Source organism: Scyliorhinus torazame, chromosome 2 (assembly GCF_047496885.1).
Source record: "Scyliorhinus torazame isolate Kashiwa2021f chromosome 2, sScyTor2.1, whole genome shotgun sequence".
NCBI lineage: Eukaryota > Metazoa > Chordata > Chondrichthyes > Carcharhiniformes > Scyliorhinidae > Scyliorhinus > Scyliorhinus torazame.
Window position 1 is genome coordinate 251,870,058 of NC_092708.1, and position 21,160 is coordinate 251,891,217.

Sequence of the window (21,160 nt, forward strand, 5' to 3'; positions counted from 1 at the left end):
TCACTAGCTTTCGGAGCGCTGCTCCTTCCTCAGGTGAATCATTCACCTGATGAAGGAGCAGCGCTCCGAAAGCTAGTGACATCGAAACAAACCTGTTGGACTTCAACCTGGTGTTGTAAGACTTCGTACTGTGCTCACCCCAGTCCAACGCCGGCATCTCCACATCATCAGCTTCGTTGGGGGTGATCATATATTTCTGTCAGGTGCCTGGCTCCAAAGCAGGTCTTCTCTCTGCTCAGTCAGGGCAGACTCACCAGAGAAGGACAGAAGAAGCAATTCAAGGACATGCTGATAAAATGCAACATTGACATCAACTCTTGGGAGCACTGGACCAAACCAGATAGCGGCAGAATCTGTGGGAAGGATCCAGTATTTTGAGACTAAGTGATGACAAATTGAGGAAAAGCAAGAGTGACAAAAAGAACACACCATGACACAGACTGATGATACATGACCAGACCTACCACATGATGACAAATGTCATAAAATCTGCAAGCCCCTCATCAGCGTCATGGAAGGCAATCATCCTTGCTAGCGAGAGATAACCAATAATAGGTCTTGCAGTGACCATGCTTGAGTCTCTGGTGGCTTGGTCATTGGCTATAGAATAGTACATAGATTAATTTTTCCCCCAACAGTTGATCTTTTACAGACTAGGAAGTTCTGAAGACAATGCATCTTGAAAAAAGATCTCTTTTTTTTAAAAAAGACAACTCGTGTAATAAATGTGTGGTAAATTTGTGTAGTAACTGGCATGGTATTAAGGTGTATTGAATGAAATGTTATTTTTTCTTTATAGCACACAAAAGCCAAACAAATACAGTCCCAGCCCTGGTGCCCCCATTCTTGGAATTACCATCTGCACCAACTCCTTTCAGCATTTTTGATGAGACTGCAGACATTGAAAACCAGGAGAATCAGTGAGTCTGACCATATAATATAAAAATTGATATGATGACTTAGTTTGCTGTTAATATCCTTCCTCTTCCAAAGTATACTCAAATATCCACTTTTAGCCTCATGCAAGATAGAAAGCACAACAGATATCTAGTGATTAATTTGAACTTGTCTCATTCCTGCCAAAGTTACATTCTGGGCTTGATCTAATGGAAAGGTTTTTAAGTTCCATTTCCCGTGGGTTTAGCCGGTGTGTTCCCCACTGCTATCTAACCACACTTAGTCACTTTTTGGGGGCCCTGGAGTAGTTTCTCCCTGGTCAAGACCACACTTGGAATTATTTTCATCACTGGCAAGCTGAACTCACTGGCCAGACCATTTGAAAGGTTGCCCTGGTCAGTCCTGCATTCCACCCTACACCCTCCTCAAATGGGCATGGCACCCCCAAGCCTTGATCTTTGCCAGTGGCACCCTGGCAGTGCTCCTGCTGACTTTGCAGTGCCACCTGGGCATCTTGGCATTGCCAAAGTGCCTGCATTCAGGGAGGGGGGTGGTGCAGGGGGCTACCTCCAATGGCCTGGGGGACCCCACCCCACCTGCCTGGTGCTGTTCTGCTTGGTCCACATTTGTGTGGACCAATATTGAACATCGCCCGGCTGGGGACTCCCTAGAGAGGCCGTCAGATCCTGTGAGCCAGGTAGATCCCAGGTGAGTACTCCAATGTGGGTTTAAAACCTATTTCGGCGTGTGAGACTTGGCCACGCTCATTACCATAAGACATAGGAGCGGAAGTAAGGCCATTCGGCCCATAGAGTCCACTCCACCATTCAATCATGGCTGATTTCAACTCCATTTACCCGCTCTCTCTCCATAGCCCTTAATTCCTCGAGAGATCAAGAATTTATCAACTTCTGTCTTAAAGACACTCAACGTCCTGGCCTCCACCGCCCTCTGTGGAAATGAATTCCACAGACCCACCACTCTCTGGCTGAAGAAATTTCTCCTCATCTCTGTTTAAAGTGACTCCCTTTTATTCTAAGGCTGTGTCCCTGGGTCCGAGTCTCCCCTGCTAATGGAAACAACTTCCCTACATCCACCCTGTCTAAGCCATTCATTATCTTGTAAGTTTCTATTAGATCTCCCCTCAACCTCCTAAACTCCAATGAATATAATCCCAGGATCCTCAGACGTTCATCGTATGTTAGGCCTACCATTCCTGGGATCATCCGTGTTAATCTCCGCTGGACCCGCTCCAGTGCCAGTATGTCCTTCCTGAGATGTGGGGCCCAAAACTGCTCACAGTATTCTAAATGGGGCCTAACTAATGCTTTATAAAGCTTCAGAAGTACATCCCTGCTTTTATATTCCAAGCCTCTTGAGATGAATGACAACATTGCATTTGCTTTCTTAATTACAGACTCAACCTGCAAGTTTACCTTTAGAGAATCCTGGACTAGGACTCCCAAGTCCCTTTGCACTTCAGCATTATGAATTTTGTCACCGTTTAGAAAATAGTCCATACCTCTATTCTTTTTTCCAAAGTGCAAGACCTCGCACTTGCCCACGTTGAATTTCATCAGCCATTTCTTGGACCACTCTCCTAAACTGTCTAAATCTTTCTGCAGCCTCCCCACCTCCTCCATACTACCTGCCCCTCCACCTATCTTTGTATCATCGGCAAACTTAGCCAGAATGCCCCCAGTCCCGTCATCTAGATCGTTAATATATAAAGAGAACAGCTGTGGCCCCAACACTGAACCCTGCGGGACACCACTCGTCACCGGTTGCCATTCCGAAAAAGAACCTTTTATCCCAACTTTCTGCCTGACAGCCAATCGTCAATCCATGTTAGTACCTTGCCTCGAATACCATGGGCCCTTATTTTACTCAGCAGTCTCCCGTGAGGCACCTTATCAAAAGCCTTTTGGAAGTCAAGATAGATAACATCCATTGGCTCTCCTTGGTCTAACCTATTTGTTATCTCTTCAAAGAACTCTAACAGGTTTGTCAGGCACGACCTCCCCTTACTAAATCCATGCTGACTTGTCCTAATCTGACCCTGCACTTCCAAGAATTTAGAAATCTCATCCTTAACAATGGATTCTAGAATCTTGCCAACAACCGAGGTTAGGCTAATTGGCCTATAATTTTCCATCTTTTTCCTTGTTCCCTTCTTGAACAGGGGGGTTACAACAGCGATTTTCCAATCCTCTGGGACTTTCCCTGACTCCAGTGACTTTTGAAAGATCATAACTAACACCTCCACTATTTCTTCAGCTATCTCCTTTAGAACTCTAGGATGTAGTCCACCTGGGCCCGGAGATTTATAAATTTTTAGACCTCTTAGTTTCTCTAGCACTTTCTCCTTTGCGATGGCTACCATATTCAACTCTGCCCCCTGACTCTCCGTAATTGTTGGGATATTACTCATGTCTTCTACTGTGAAGACTGACGCAAAGTACTTATTTAGTTCCTCAGCTATTTCCTTGTCTCCCATCACAAAATTACCAGCGTCATTTTGGAGCGGCCCAATGTCAACTTTTGCCTCCCGTTTGTTTTTAATGTATTTAAAGAAACTTTTACTATCATTCCTAATGTTACTGGCTAGCCTACCTTCATATTTGATCCTCTCTTTCCTTATTTCTCTCTTTGTTATCCTCTGTTTGTTTCTGTAGCCTTCCCAATCTTCTGACTTCCCACTACTCTTTGCCACATTATAGTCTTTCTCTTTTGCTTTGATGCATTCCCTAACTTCCTTTGTCAGCCATGGCTGCCTAATCCCCCCTCTGATAACCTTTCTTTTCTTTGGGATGAACCTCTGTACTGTGTCCTCAATTACTCCCAGAAACTCCTGCCATTGCTGTTCTACTGTCTGTCCCACTAGGCTCTGCTCCCAGTCGATTTTCATCAGTTCCTCCCTCATGCCCCTGTAGTTACCTTTATTTAACTGTAACACCTTTACATCTGATTCTACCTTCTTTCTTTCAAATTGGAGATTGAATTCTACCATATTATGATCACTGCCTCCTAAGTGCTCCCTTACTTTAAGATCTTTAATCAAGTCTGGCTCATTACATAACACTAAGTCCAGAATGGCCTGTTCCCTCGTGGGCTCCATCACCAGCTGTTCCAAAAAGCCCTCCTGTAAACATTCAATGAATTCTCTTTCCTTGGGTCCACTAGCAGCATTATTTACCCAGTCCACCTGCATATTGAAGTCCCCCATGATCACTGTGACCTTGCCTTTCTGACATGCGCTTTCTATTTCGTGGTGCATTTTGTGCCCCCGGTCCTGACCACTGTTAGGAGGCCTGTACATAACTCCCATTATGGTTTTTTTACCTTTGTGGTTCCTCAACTCTACCCACACAGACTCCACATCATCTGACCCTATGTCATTTAGTGCTATTGATTTAATTTCATTCCTAATTAACAAGGCAACCCCGCCCCCTCTGCCCACCTCCCTGTCTTTTCGATAGGTTGTGAATCCCTGGATGTTTAAATGCCAGTCCTGAACCCCCTGCAACCATGTCTCTGTGATGCCTACCATATCATACCTGCCAGTCACAATCTGGGCCACAAGCTCATCTACCTTGTCCCGTACACTGCACACATTTAAATATAGCACCTTTAATTCTCTATTGACTGTCCCTTTTTGTTTTCTTAGTGGGGTGGACCTTGGTTTACTGAGCCTTTCCATACACTGTGTCATATTTTGTGGGATGGGGACTATCGTAACCTCTCCTGAGTTTTGTCTTTTCGTGCTTTTTTGTATTCCTAAGCAGCTACGCTTCCCACTGATTACTTCACCTCTTGGTTCCCTGACTTTCCCTTCCCCCCCCCCCCCCCCCCCCCCCAATCTTTAGTTTAAAGTCCTATTGACCACCCTATTTATTCTTTTCGCCAGAACACTGGTCCCAGCTCGGTTCAGGTGGAGACCATCCCAACGGTATAGGTCCCCCCTGTCCCAAAACTGATGCCAGTGTCCCAAGAAAAGGAACCCCTCTTTCCCACACCACTCTTTCAGCCACGTGTTAACTTCCCTTATTCTTGCCTCCCTATGCCAATTTGCACGTGGCTCGGGCAGTAATCCGGAGATTATGACCCTTGAGGACCTGTTTTTTAATTTGAATCCTAGCTCTTTATAATCGCTAAACAGGTCCTCTTTCCTAGACTTGCCTATGTTGTTGGTACCGACATGGCCCACAACAACTGGATCCTCCCCCTCCCTCTCCAGTATCCTTTCAAGCCGGTCAGAGATGTCCCGCACCCTAGCACCGGGCAGGCAACATACCATGCGGGACTCTTTATCCTGCTCACAAAGGATACTATCTATCCCCCTGATAATAGAATCCCCTACAACTACAACTTGCCTATTTACTCCCTCCCCTTGAATGGCCTGCTGAACCATGGTGCCTTGGTCAGCTGACTCATCCTTCCTGTAGCCCTGTTCGCCATCCACACAGGGAGCAAGTGCCTCATATCTATTGGACAGAGTCAAGGGCTGAGGCTCCTGAGTTCCTGACTGCCGGTTCCCTTTACCTGCCTGACTTGCAGTCACACTCTGCTGTCCCTGGCCACTGGTAGGATTTAAACTACTTACTCTGACAGGTGTGACTGCCTCCTGAAACACAGTGTCCAGGTACGTCTCCCCCTCCCGGATGTGCCTCAGTGTTTGAAGCTCAGACTCCAGCTCATCAACTCTGAGCCGGAGCTCTTCGAGCAGCCAACACTTACTGCAGATGTGGTCGCTGCAGCTCGCAATGGGATCATTGTGGGCGGGATTCTGTTCATGAGGTGTGGATAAATCTGACGAGGCGACTGGCTGCCGGGAGGCTTTTCCTGAGATCTGCCGGCCGCTTTGCGCAGCAATTCGGGCGCAAAATGGCTGGCAGATCGTGTCCTCTATTCCTTCTCCTTATGTATCCTTAATGCTTTCAAATTCAAATTTATTGCAGTTTCCTATTTTAATTCAATCATTCCCAACACCTTACTTCACCTCATCCAGTAAATCCCCTTTAATTTTAAGTTCTATTCCTTGTTTTCAAATCCCTCCACTGCCTCGATGACCCTATCTCCTGCAATCCCCTCTAGCCCTACAACCTTATGATCACTGTACACTTCCAATTCTAACCTTTTGCATCCCTGATTTCCATAGCCTCATTCATTGGCAGCTGTGCTGTAGGCTCGAAAATTCCTAAATCTCTCCACCTCTCTCCTTTGTAACACATTCACTCATTTTTGAAACCTAACTCTGTTCTAATATCTCCTTACATGGTTCAGTCAAATTTTCTTTCATCTTCAATAAAGCATTGCAGGACTTTTTAACTACGTTAAAGGCAAGTTTTCATTCACACCACTCCAACTTTTTAAAACAAGTCAGTGTAATCTAATTACTGCTTTTTAAGAACTCTTTTCCAACCATGATTGTGACTGGGCTTGTTCACTGCTTACTTTATTGACTCAGAACAGCTGTTGAAAGTAAGCTATTTGATGAATGTCATATGTTGTAGGTCAGTGGTTCCCACACCTTTTTGGTTGTATACCCTTATTCAGATTTACCCCCTTTTTATCTAACCCTCTAGTGTCCCATGTTTTGTGGTAGATGAACTTGTTTGTTGGAGCCTCTGGCTTGCTGTTTGCTCCTCCTTGCTATGAGCAAGGGCTTATTGTGAGGGGAGAGTGGTGAGAAAAGTGATGGCTTTCCTTTTAAAGACTGGACATGCACAGTAACTGCTAAAACAAAAAGGCCAGCAACTTTATCAGAGGATCAGGTATGTACATTAAACGGGGGGGTTGCCACCATCACATAATTTCATGGAAGCATTCCCTGGAGGCATCTGCTGGATCCCCAGAGGCACATGTACCTCACTCTGGGAACCACTGTTTATAGGTGATTTAGTTTTTGAGTTTTCAGGCATCTGCTAAAGTAATTTAAATCTTGATCAACTACATATGAATCTACCACAGTGTGGTAGTGTAAATTGTGTTTTCTCCACTCAATAGCATTACTGTAGTTTTTCAAAGGAATTCCCACCTATTTGTACCGTTGGGAACGGTACACTGGTGATTTGTGTTTATCGTTGATTCTTTTGGCCACGTTATTAAGATAGGATTGAAAGCTACCAGAAAGTGGCAGTTCTAAAGTTACACGTTGCCTCACCATCCCATACAACTGCAACAACTGAACTTTGGCTGTTGCTTCTGGCTGAGGAACTTGCATTTTCCATTGGAACACGTTAAACTTTTGAGACGCACATCTTATTGTGCTACTATGAATTTTTCTACCTCTATAACTATCTTGCCTCCCTCCCTACAAACTAATTGGCTCCCTGAATGTGTAATATTTAATCCTGCAAATTTTCTCTTTAAAAGATTGTATTACCTTGTTGTCGTTCCATCAGGCTTGGGAGTCTTCATAACTTGTTGAGCTGGTCAAAACCTTGACAGTGAGTGCAGACAGGCTACTCCCCCTGTAACTTGGCAGTGGATGCCATGTTCTGTAGACTGGCCGAAATGAACGATGAACTACAGAACATGTAGTTTAAAATAATTTATTATAGAACAAACTGTGGTTAGATAACTAGGATAAATTAACTAACAAACAATTAACACTAAATAACTCTCGTGGAACTACTAAAAATGCATCTATCTCCCAGCACGATCAACTTCCAGCTCCTCGATCACATGGTAACATGATGGGTTTACAATGCCACCTACTGGTCGGAGGTTGTACGTAACATTATGTTCAAATTTGTATTATGCATATCATATCCCCTTTCCTTTGTAAAATAAAATTATTTACAAGCAGTAAATTACTTTTTACATTACATGATATGCATAAATATATACATTTTCAGATATCGTTTGTTTTACTTTACAGTGTAACAGACTGTAAAGTTCAGTGTTTCTGGCTTGCGCCTTATTCTTGTGGACTTTCTTAGTGTTTGCTGAACTGGCACAAGTTCTTCATGTTCTTTACTATTTGTTGTTTGCATTTGATTTGCTTCATGTACTGGCGTGTCATCTTCTTGTGTTGGTTCCTCCTCCTAATGTGTTTTGGGACTGTTGTGTTCTTCTGGTGGCTGCATCACACGTGGTTCGAGGCAATTTGCAGACTCGTCGGCAAACCCCCCTATGGATTTGGCTTGAAATCTCTCCCATGCCCCCTTTTTTTTTTTTTTTTTACTCGGTGGTTGCTTCTCCGCTTCTGGATTAGCAGAGTTCTCCAACACTTAGAACTGAAGCATTTCACATCGTGTGCCTTTTGTTTGCTTCCTGCACTGTGTACGGATGTTCACAATCCTGCACCGTGTGCAGTTTCGTACCATTGTAGTGATATCCCTGAGGATGTCCGGCCAATCTTTCCATTGTGTTCACTCAACTCTGCTCTCATGTTGCTGAAACTGGAGCTAGATTCTCGGGGCCAGCCTTCGTGAAGATATACTCAATCACCTTTGCAACATTGGATCCTTCCTTAATTTCTTCTCTTTTGGTTTCGCCATCAATACAGGTCTTCCATTGTGGAGGTTCTTTATTATGTTTCATTACACCGACCGTGGAATTAACCCAGTCGGTAGGGGCTTCAATGCATGTGATGACACCCAAGGCAGTCATTTTCTCTAACTCTGCCATTAGTTTATCACTTAATGGTGCCGGCACACGTTTCAGCACATGAATCACAAGGCTTTGCATCTTCCTTCAACTGAATCTTGTACGTGTATGGTAACATACTAAAACATTGGAGAATTTCAGGGAAATCATTCAATATGGAGTCTCCTGAGGGATGAGAGCCTGTCGTAGCATTGTCTGCACTGTAGACTCGTCGGACGAGCTGTAGCTCCTCACAAGCCTCCACTCCAATTAAGGATTCGCGGTCTGCCTCCACCACAGAAAATTTCAGCTTGTATCTTCCGGTTTTGACTTTGAAATCAAGCTCACATGCTCCCAATGGCGAGATTCCGTTGCAAGTTTAATCTCTTAATAGCACCGTTCCGGTAACTCTTTTCGGCTGAATTCGCAGCTTTTGTACATCAGGCAGGTTGATGAGGTTGGCCCTTGCACCGGTGTCAAACTTGACCATTATTATTGTGCCATTTAATTTTAATGGCATCATGCATTTATCTGTATAATTATCTGCCTTCCAGCCACTCTTGCTGCAGATTGGCACAGATATATTTCTGTTTGATGTACCTTGAGTCTCCTAGTCTTTGCTGGAGATCACGTCGACAAAGAATGTGCTTTCTAGACATACCTCATCAATGGCATTGATACTCTGTTTGTTCAGGCCTTTTTCTTGTATAACATTGGGCTGAAAAATGATTCCTGCCATTACAGATGGCACACATTTTTCCATAAGCAGGGCATTGCCGTGGCCTATGCCGTTTGCCACATCGCGGACACAAAATGGAGGATCGGGCCAGCCGCTCAAAATGGCCACCCGCACTGTTTCTTATTCAGCTGGGTCATCACACAAATGATATCTGCCACCTTTTCTGCCTTCCCACCAAAACGCAGCAGATTCAATGTATCGAGCTGCTTTGCAGCCAGCTCACTAGCGTGACATATTTGAATAGCACTGTTTCAGGTCTACGACCCATAGTAGAAGCTCGCATACTTAGTTTTTGGAATCTCCAATAATAATCTGATCTCGTATCATTGACAACTGGAGTGTGCTGAAGTTGCACGACTGTGCTTTCAATCGCAAGTGAGTGAGGAAGCTATTGAATGCCTCACCTGCGTTCTGGGTACGGATACAGAATTTATAGCGCTCAAACGTTTCGTTTTTTTCCAGAGGAGCAATGCTGATCGAATCCACTTCTTCGAAGCTTTTGCCGCTAGCCTCGTCTTCAAATGCAAACGCATTGAAGATCGCAATTGCTTGGGGACCTGCTACAATGAGCAGAAACGCCTCTCATCAGGCTGTGCCTGCAGACCAAGGGCTGCAACATACAATTTAAACTGCTGCTTGAACGCTCTTCAATATTCGTCTACATTACCGGTAAACCAAAGCTGTTGAGGTGCCTTGATACCTTCCATTCCAGGCTTCAAAGTTTTACTGCTCATTCAGCACAAGATTCCAGTAGCTTGCAAGGTTATCCTGCAGAGTTATCTTCAGTGGTTCAAATTTTCTTGCCCAGAATCTTTGAAGTTCTGGTTAATCATTACACCTGGTACCATGTCATGTTCTGTAGACTGGCCAAAGTAAACGATGAACTAATATAACATGTATATCTAAATTTATTATAGAACAAACTTTGTGGTAAGTTAGCTAGGATAAATTAACTAACAAACAACTAATACTAAACAACTCTCATGGAACTACTGCAAATACGTCGATCTCCAAGCACAATCAACTCCTTGATCACATGGTGATGTGATGGGTTTACAATGCCACCAACTGGTCGGTGGTCATGCATACAATTATGTACAAACTTGCATTATGCATATCGTCACAGTGGAGACTTTGAACCTCTTTTCAGCCCGCATTGGGTATAGGTACATTGGCCTTTTCATCCCTCTCTAACGCAGATCACTGAAGCTCCTAACTGTCATACTGGTTGAGACTAGCTGATTCACACGGACCAGGAATTTAACCCTGGACTTTCTGTTCATCAGATAAGGTTGGCCAAGGGAGAATTTCATTCCGCTTTTTGAATTTTTTCAGTTCCTTTTGATACTCCTGTAAAATTGAGGCAATTAATTCAAATTCTAGCTTTTGAGACTCCCATGTACAAATTGTACCAAAGGTTGAGATTTCTTTTGGTAAGACTTAAAGACTTTGTTTTACTTAAAGACTTTGGTTTTTTTTTCCCAAGGCCACCAGCAAATTACTTGAAGACAAGTACTCAATGGCAGCTTTCTGGAATCCTTGTACCATCACAATATGTTCTGACTGAGGGGGCATGTGCTGCTGAATGTGTAAGTGATAATACTGTAGAAATATTATTGTATATTTGTGAGTTATCCCTATATTTGTAATTTATTGAAACAATGCAAGAACTCCGAATTTGTCTACCTGCAATAATAGGATTAGGGTTTTGAACTATTTGGGGAAAATGAGAGAAGCTGCAATTATTTTCTTGCTCGGAGCAGAAAAGGTTAAGGGAAGATTTAATGCACTTTCTAAAATTGAGTGGTGTTGATAAGTACATAAGGAGAAACTGTTTACACTGGCAAGAAGGTCACTATCCAGAGTCACAATAAGACAATTGGCAAAAGAACCAGGGAGATTTGTTTTTAGGTAGAGTTACATATGCACTGTCCAAACGGAGTGGTGAAAATAGATTCAATGTAACTTTCAAAAGGAATTGGCCGTGTACTTGAAAAGGATTATAGGGCACATGTGCAAGACTAATTGACTTTCAAAGAGGTGGTGTTGTGGGCCAAGTTACTTTTTTCCTCTCAATAAAATAGGAAATCCTCTGCTTTGCACTTTTTCTACTTCTGCTTTCTCCCAAGATCAGGAGCAGCTGCGTGAGTTGGTGCTCTCTGACATAGTATTTTCTTGCAAATGTAATAGTGCGTGAGTGTAAAGAGGACTTGAATGTTTGAACATTTTTTTTCAGGATCTCACTTTATTTACTGAATTGCAAATGACCACTTTTTAATTGTCCAAGACTAATTGAATTGGCACTACCATGATACGGACCATTACTTTTGTGGTGTCTGTGTCTGAAATGAGTCTACATATTTTCCCCTGCTTATGACCTCAACCATTGCTATATGCTGATCTGTTTTAGATATTGGTTTAAAAATGTTCTGCATTTTGGAGTATTGGTTAGCATTGATTTTGGATTTGTTTGTGGTTATAATAGTAAATAGGGGTATATTCTGTTTTAACTTTTTAAAGGATGATTTGGATGGGATTGAACCCCTGAACGAGGACCACTTTGTAAGCAGTGATTACCCAAATAAGACTCTTGGCCCTTATCCCGAAAACACTTGTGACTTTATGAGGGGGGCACATTTGGTCTCTACCCCTTTCCACCGAAATCCACTGACTGATGACCAGGAGAGCTCAACCAAACAAAACTCCACAGATGGCAATAAAAATGCCCTGAGCTCACTGTCACCCATCAAGGAGCCCTTGTTTGACCAAACTCTGCATATGAAGAAACTGAGGTAAGAAATTGCTTTCCAGTCACTGGCTTTTTGCTAGTCTTTTATTAAACTACACTGCAAGGTTTAGTCCAACAAAAGATGTGTTTTATGGAATAATCAGTTTTGTATCATTCAACCGCAACTGGAGTCTAGGAGAAATTTTACTACTTAATTCTATTCTGTTCTGCTTTTAACCAAACACTACTTTTATAAACAGCAAAAAAACATCCCTCTGAATCTTCTGCAATGCTTATTAAACAACATTGATTACCCAGAACAGCAAGAAACACTGGGCTGTGATTTTGGACTATCCAGAGAACCACTATGGAACTGATCATAGTTGATGTGAACTAGATGTGATGTAATGGAGATTCTCATTACCCACTTCTTACTGGATTTACCATCCCCTTTTTTAAAAAAAAAAAATGTATTTTATTACAAACATGGATCAAAACAGGTTACAGCAAACAAACACCCCGGGAAACATGTCTCCCTACAATCAACTATACAGTCTGTACATATTTTTCCTCTTTTTCACCCCTCCCCTGTGACGAACAGCCCCTCAAACATGGCCATAAACATCCCCCACCTTTCCTCAAACCCCCCTGAAGAGCCCCTTAATTCATACTTTATCTTCTCTAATCACAGAAAGTCGTATAGGTCACCCAACCAAACCGCTACCCCCGGTGGCGATGCACCATCCCCTTTTTAAGATGCTTTTTGTATAGTTGAATTGGTAATTTTCCAATGTTCGATTTCTTACAGTAGGAGACATAAGTTGATTAATTTTCTAACTAGCTTTGAACATCCTGATATCCAATGAGGGAGTAGGTGCTAAATGTCTTAGGGGAGCAAAAGAACAGGGAAGACTTGTATAAAAGGATGTAAGATTGTGGAATGCCCAACCAGAGTAAATGAATGAAACTGAGACCGTGCCAACATTTACAAATCGATGATTAAAGGAAATGGAAACAAGATAGACACATGCAATTAAGCTCACGTGGATGGTAAACACCAACATGACTGCTTAGGCCGTTGGACCTGTTTCTGTGTTATTTGTTGCTGTCACTCATAGAGAAATGGAATACAAAAGGCTGCTGGTCTTGGGACTGTTTTTTAAAAAATGGGGATGGAAGGAGATATGAGAATGGTTGGTCATGTATTCCTCAAAGGAAAGGTTGCCAGAGAAGTATGGGAATAGAATAAGTCGGGGCCATGGAACACTTTTGAACTCCCAAGAGTACTAAAGGAACCCAGGAGAAAAATTCTTATTATATTGAAGAATTAAACCACAAAAAAATGATTGTTTTGTACAATAATTACAAATATACAAAAACAAACTTTAAAAATGTTTCTATGCTTTATTGTAATAAAGTTCTGTTATTCAACAAATACTTCCAAGTCTTATTTTTATTTTGTTATTTGTAATGGGAATCCTCACTCTCGTCCCCGCCCCTACCCTCTGCTCTTCTCCAGACCCAGGACCGAACCAAATTTAGGAAATAAGTCATTTTATTTCATTTAATCAATCATGACTAATGTTAAGGGCTGTACCACTACCGTGACGGTTTGAGCTTCCTGCCCTACATATGCACCAAGACTGCTACTGAAACCCAAATTTATGCCTTTGCTACCTCCTAAACTTGTTTTTTTCCAGCACATCTCCCACATTCTACCGTCCCCAAACTTGAGATCATTCACAATTGCTGTCCATGTCCCTGTGTTCCCTGGTCTAAATTGGCTTCAGGACTAGCAACATTTTTTTTTTTAATTCATTCTTGATTTTTAAATCCTCTGTGGCCTTTCGCCTCCCCATCTCCTTCAGTCCCACAATGCTGCACACTTGCTCCATTACCCCGGATTTATCTGCTTTGCCAATTCCAGCCTGTTGAGCATTCCTGATTTTTTAATCACTCCATTGGCAACTGTACCTTCGTCTTCCTGGGTTCCAAGTTCTGGAAATCTTTGCCTATATTGCGCTGCCTCTCCACCTCCCTTCTCTTACGACACTTCTTGCATCCTAGCTTTTGAGCAAGCTATTATTTGCCTGGCCTAATCAAATTGCGTGACATGGGTTGTGATTTTTGTTCCATAATGTACTTGTAAAGTGCATTGGAATGTTCACTTGCAATAATGGCACTACATAAATGCAAGTTGTGGGTTTTAATAAGGCCTTTTCAGTTCTTTAACCAGGCCAGAAACTTGATGGGAGGAATTCAGACATAGAATTGAGGGACAGTCAGGCACAGATTTGCAAAGCAGCAAAGATATTCAAGGATGGTGGCACAGTAGTTAGCACTGCTGCCTCACATCTCCAGGGTCCCAGGTTCAATTCTAACCTCAGGTGACTGTCTATGTGGAGTTTGCACTTCATCCCCATGTCTGCGTGGGTTTCCTCGAGGTGCTCTGGTTTCCTCCCACTGTCCAAAGGAGTGCAGGTTAGGTGGATTGGCCATGCTAAATTGCCCTTTAGTATCCAAAAGGTTAGATGGTTTTACTGGGTTGCGGGAATAGGGTGGAGGCTTGGGCTTGGATAGGGTGCTCTTTCCAAGGGCCGGTGCAGATTCGATGGGCCTGCACTGTAAATTCTAAGATTCTATGATATGACTTTGGAAAAGAATGGATAATTGGAAATTTGCAAGTACATTTGAGGTCAAGATCAGTTATTTGAGGAGTGGACTGATTGTTAGCAAATTATAAAGTGGGGAACAGTACCTGTCAAAAGACAACTAGTTACAATATTAGCTAATGAGGGGCCTATTAAGGAAAGTTTTAAGCTATTTTAAAAATTTAAATCAGATCTCTAGTGGGGGAATTCCGAACAAAGTCACATAACTGCAAATGAGCTAGATCGTTCATGCATGATATCAAAGAGCATTTAGTCACAGAAGAGGTTGATGAAGGATATTATTAAACTAGAAAGAGTGCAGAAAAGATTTACTAGGATGTTGCTGGGACTTGATGGTTTGAGTTATAAGGAGAGGCTGGATAGACTGGGACTTTTTTCCCTGGAGCGTAGGAGGCTTAGGGGTGATCTTATAGAGGTCTATAAAATAATGAGGGGCATAGATAAGGTAGATAGTCAACATCTTTTCCCAAAGGTAGGGGAGTATAAAACTAGAGGGCATAGGTTTAAGGTGAGAGGGGAGAGATTCAGAAGGGCCCAGAGGGGCAATTTCTTCACTCAGAGGGTAGTGAGTGTCTGGAATGGGCTGCCAGAGGTAGTAGTAGAGGCGGGTACAATTGTGTCTTTCAAAAAGCATTTAGATAGTTACATGGGTAAGATGGGTATAGAGGGTTATGGGCCAAGTGCGGGCAACTGGGACTAGCTTAATGGTAAAAACTGGGCGGCATGGACTGGTTGGGCCGAAGGGCCTGTTTCCATGCTGTAAACTTCTATGATTCTATGAAAAACTGAAATCATCTCTCCCAAGAAGCTGAGGCTAGGTCAATTGAAAAATTGCAAATCTGGGATTGCAAGATTTTTGTCAGATAAGGGTATGTGGGTGGTGGATGTGGCCTGAGATATGGAATCAATAGGTTAATCCTAATTTAATGACTATTCTAAAGTATATTCAAATATGCAATGGTCCTTCACATGCCTCTTGGCATATGTTTTTAAAATTCATCAATGGGATGTGGCTCGGCCAGTATTTATTGCCCATTCATAGATGCCTTCAGATGACGGTCGTGAGCTGCCTTCTTGAACTGCTCTGGTCCCTGAGGTGCAGGTACATCACCAGTACAATTACGGAAGGAGTTCAGAATTTTGACCCATCGACAGTGAAGGAACGGCGATATATTTCCAAGTCAGGGTGGTGAGTGACTTGGAGAGAAACCTCTAGGTGGTAGGTTCCCACGCATCTGCTGCTCTTGTCCTTCCAGATAGTGGTGGTCGTGGGTTTGGAAGGTGCTGGCGAAGGAACCATGGCAAGTTACTGCAGTGCATCTTGTAGACTGCACACATGGTTGCCACTGTTCGTCGATGATGGAGGGATTGAATATTTGTGGAAGGAGTAGTAATCAAGTGGTCTGCTTTGTCCTGGATTGTGTCGAGCTTCTTGAGTGTTGTTGGAGCTGCACTCATCCAGGCAAGTGGATAGTATGCCATTAAACTCCTGACTTGTGCCTTGTAGATGGTGGATAGGCTTTGAGGAGCCAGGAGGTGAATTACTCGCCATAGGATTCCTAGCTCTAGACCTGCTGTGGTAGCCACAGTATTAATATGGCTAGTCCAGTTCAGTTTCTGATCAATAGTAAGCCCCCATCCCCAGGTTGTTGATTGTGGGCGACTCAGTTATGGTAATGCCATTGAATGCCATGGAGCGATGGTTAGATCCTCTTCTGCAGGAGATGGTCATTGCTTGGCACTTGTGTGGTGTGAATGTAACTCGTCAGCCCAGGCCTGGGTATTGTCCAGGACTTACTGCAATTGGACATGGACTGCTTCATTAGCTGAGGAGTCACGAATGATGCTGAATATTATGCAGTCATCTGCAAACATCCCCACCTCTGACCTTGTAATGGAAGGGAGGTCATTGATGGAGCAGCTGAAGATGGTTGAGCCTAGGACACTACCCTGAGGAACTCCTTCAGTGATGTCCTGGAGCTGAGATGATTGACCTTCAACAACCACAACCATCTTCCTTTGTGCCAGGTATGAATCCAACCAGTAGAGAGTTTTCACTCTGATACCCATTTATTCCAGTTTTGCTAGGGCTCCTTGATGCCATACTCTGTTAAATGCTGCCTTGATGTCAAGGGCAGTCACTCTCACCTGGCTTTCAGCTCTTTTGTCCATGTTTGAACCAAAGTAGTAACGAGTAACCCAGGCAGAACCCAAACTGAGTTTCCCTGAACAGGTTATTGCTGCGCAAGTGCCGTTTGATAGCAATGTTCATGGCTCCTTCCATCATTTTGATGATGGAGAGCAGACTGATAGGGCAGTAATTGGCTGGGTTGGATTTGTCCTGTTTCTTGCATGCAGGACGCACCTGGGCAGTTTTGCACATTGCTGGGTAGATGCCAGTATTGTAGCTGTACTGGAATAGCTTGGCGAGGAGCGCGGCAAGTTTTGGAGCACAAGTCTTCAGTACTATTGCCGGAATATTGTCAAGGCCCATAGTCGTTGCAGTATCCAGTGCCTTCAGCCGTTTCATGATATCACGTGGAGTGAATCCATATTGGCTGAAGACTGGCACCTGTGATACTGGGGACCTCTGGAGGAGGTAATTCAATGTGCTAGGTAGTTTAGTCTACAATGGTGTAAATGATTGGACAATATTTTAATTTTAATTTTGTACCACAGTCCAATTCAGGAAGCAAGTGAAGATGGCCTGTCCTCTGCTGCCACCACCTCCTCTTCTGCAGTCTCCTCTTCTTCAGTCTCCTCTTCTTCAGCAGGAGGACTTGGCACTATCAGTGACTTGAATGTCTTTGAGAGACTGGAGCTGGGCCAGTTGAACTCGTGTGAGACCAACAATGCGAATTTCACCTTTGGTATGGATCTGCTGTCTGTTAGTCTTTAAGATCTATTTAGATTTATTTGATAACCTTGCTAATTAGCAAGCTTACTATTCTTGACAGTTTGGCTAAACTAGATTAACATCTTGAGTTATTAATAAAAGTGGATTCTGACTCTGAGAATGACTTGTGGTGATTAATGCATGGAGCTGAACCCAAGCAGGAACTGCAGCAATATCATAAAGATTATTGTAAATGGCTATTTAAGGAAAGATATCAAATTACATAAATGAACGATAATGCTGATGAAAATGTTTCAGAAATTTTCCAGTTAATGTTTTAGCGTTGAGTATTGAGTGACTATTTTCTAAGATTTCCAAATGTTTATATTCCAATATGGGATTGTGTGTTGCAAAGCATTGTGCTCCGTAAATGGATCATTTTATTAGATTCTTTCTTGCTGTCACAGCGCATAAGTTAAAATTGATCATCCCTAGTCTATTCAGTAGCGAAAATGCACTCAGCTTGGCTGTTATACACATCTCTGCTCAATGCCTCGAATATTACATTATGCTTTGAGAACTGTCACTGATTTGGAACTGATTTTAGTAAAATCATTCAATTCAGCATGAGCATAGATTTGCTCGACAGTTACCTCTGTAATGATAATGCAAGTCTGGTTTTTGAAGACCAATGCTATGACTCTTTGGAAAACTATTTTCCTGTCCGTTACTTCTCACTCTTGTGTATCTTTGACAAGCCCTTTATATATTCAAGGAGTGGGGAGAACCCATTATGTTACCAGTTTATTTGGACATCAGTACTCTCCCAAGTGAGTCTGAGCACTGGCCCTAACCAACTCTGTTTCCCCAATTCCAAATGGAGGCCAGAGATGAAATTGTTTCAACCATTTCTGTTTTTATCTTGTTAAATCAACATACCTCAGATGTTGGAAATGTAAAATAAAAACAGAAATGCTGGAAATAATCCGCAGGTTCGGCAACATCTGTTGAGAGAGATACAGGGTTAACATTTCAGGTTTGTGATGACAGGCCCCTTTCTCAACAACGAGCCCTGCGAGTGTTGAACAGAACCCCCCACATCCACCTATTTAAACTCTTATAACCGATAACTCTGTAGTCAGGGTCTATGAAGGTTTATTCAGTTGCCAACCTGGAATCCTGTTGGAGGAGTTGGTGACAGAAAGAAGCAATTTGTGTTTTGAGTGAGGCAAGTGCAGAAGATGTGGTGGTTGACCTATGATTCTTTTTTAAAATAAATTTAAGAGTACCCAATTATTTTTTTCCAATTAAGGGCCAATCCACCTAACCTGCACAATTTTGGGTTGTGGGGGTGAAACCCACGGGGAGAATGTGAAAACTCCACACAGACACTGGCCCAGGGCCAGGATTGAACCTGGGTCCTCGACACTGTAGGCAGCTGTGCTAACCCTTGTTGACCTGTGATTCTAATTCCTTAATATACACATATGTCTAATGGGATTTATAGCCTTTGCCAAGAACATAATGTACTCCACAATGTAGTGAAATTCCTCTCTTCGATCATAATTTATTATATATTGGGAGGGTGAAGCAGAATCTGCCTTGTCTGCTATGTAAGATAAGTAACAGGAGTAGCTGGTGATCCTAAGCTTGGGAATATATCCAAGGCAAATGTTGTATGGATTTATGAAATGCTCATCTATTATTGTCAGCAGTAATTTCTGGGCTTTAGTTTTAAACTACAGTTATATTAGTACTAATAGCTCTTCATTACAGTCACCACTCTACAACCTTTCCAATCTCACCAGGGTTCCTGTATTGCTTCGATACTCGTGAAGTTTGCTATCTGTCTTTTAGCCAGACATAGTATCTCCAAGTTAATATATCTTGTCTATCATGGATTACATATTGCCAAAAAGTATGCACAACTTGCCTCCAAAATTAATAAAATGGGCATATTCAGTGGACAGCACAACACATCATTTTCTAGAAAGTTTTGTACTAGTGTAAAGAACCAAATATGCTTTGTTGTTCTTGTTTCTGAAATACCATCTGATAAATTGCAGATAACCCTTGGGGTGCAGAAGTGCGAAATCAATTGCTGTTGTCCCTTCCTGTGCCATTGAGCTCACTTCCAGAGTTCCACATTCAGAAGAGCCCAATACCTATACTTGAAGATGGACTCGAGCTGAATCTGGGTAAGAGACAATACAATTTATTCTGTTCACATCACCTGGTAGTGTTTTGAGAAAAGTGGCTTGGAAAGCATTTACGGAAAAGTAGGAGAACAAACTGTATCAATTAGAGTGCAAGATCATAATGGGGCCAATCTGACCCAAATGGTTTATTTGCTGATGTTGCTTTTGCCAGATCAATTTTATATTTGATTTCTGCAGAGCTAATTGAGAATTCCATGCTCCAGTGTTCAGTGCTGTATTCACATCATTGCAAATATAGTTGTGTGATGGTCTTTGCTTTCTAAATGAGGTTGGCTTCGAAGTGTAGTGTCTCACAAAGAATATCAAGCTATGTTTTGAAGAAAGCTAATTTATTTACACTACAACTAAATAGATTCAATACGTAAGATAACAGATTCACTTAAACCAAGACTCTAATTACAGAGCTCCTGAAAACACGACTAAGCTCTACCTCCACTAACAATCTTCTCCCCAAATCAAGAGAATCACGTGATCCATGTGTATGCACTTGATCGCCATCTGATGGTTGGATGCAGTTACAGTACATTGTTAACCCTTCATTATTCTTACAATATACATATTGTCACATCTCCTTTCTTTGAAGTTGTTTGGATATGCATTCAAACATATTTACATTACATGATGCTTGTTTAGGCTATACATGGTTTCATTGTTATTGTCCATAAGTTAACAATTTTTTTTTCCTCACAAATTAAGTCTGTCTTTGTTTTCTGAGACGTGTCATGGGAATGTCACTTTAAGAAATGCTTGTCTTCTCAAATGGCTGCAGTGATGTCATTGTGTGGGTGGAGCTGGGCTCTGGCTCTGCTTTTTACCTTTGTTTTGAGCTGGAAGCTGTTTTTGTCTCGGAGTTTTGGTATTGTTTTCGGTTGGAGAGCTGCATTCAAAACAAGGAGGTATATTTTGGTCTCTCTGCATGCTAAAGAATGTCTCCAAATCACTTGATGATTTCAAAGAAATACCTGTTTCTGTAAGGAATGCAAACCTACTGTCTTTGTTAAAAAGTGTCTTTGACTGATGGATGTTATTAGGAAAGTTACTACGGGTTGCCTATTGAGTATCTTTGGGGGGAGTATCAGTGTTGGTAGTTGATAAGATGTTTACTGTGTGTTTATAAAATGTTAACTGGATTCATAGAATAAACATTGTTTTTGTTTAAAAATACTTTAGATCTCTGTTGCATCACACCTGTAAAGTGGGTCCTTGTGCTCCCCATAACCAAAATCTATTAAAAGTTGTGGGTCAGGTGAACTCCATGATCTACTTTGGTGTTCTCTAAACCCTGGCCCACAATAAATTGGGGGCTCGTCCGGGATAAAAGTATCTTTCGTGATTGGGTTGGCTTAGTGAACTTAAAGACAGTGAGGGGTGAGCATATTTGTGTTTGCTTTTCAGGTGTGGTAGTCCAGTTTAAGTAGGGAGTGTGTTGTGGGCAATGGCTCTTTCAGACGCTCGGCAGTTTTGGGGGGGTGGAGA

The 21,160-nt window shown here is 42.4% G+C and overlaps 1 protein-coding gene across 3 annotated transcripts in view; it reads left to right on the forward strand.

Moving 5' to 3' along the window:
* bub1bb (BUB1 mitotic checkpoint serine/threonine kinase Bb) overlaps nt 1-21,160 on the forward strand; it is a 154,773-nt gene that overhangs the window by 109,701 nt on the left and 23,912 nt on the right. For all 3 annotated transcript variants that reach the window (XM_072486144.1, XM_072486146.1, XM_072486145.1), the window contains 5 exons: nt 800-920; nt 10,716-10,818; nt 11,750-12,021; nt 17,309-17,499; nt 19,532-19,663. In XM_072486144.1, the coding sequence (XP_072342245.1) occupies nt 800-920; nt 10,716-10,818; nt 11,750-12,021; nt 17,309-17,499; nt 19,532-19,663 (819 nt within the window). The remainder of the gene's footprint in view (nt 1-799; nt 921-10,715; nt 10,819-11,749; nt 12,022-17,308; nt 17,500-19,531; nt 19,664-21,160) is intronic.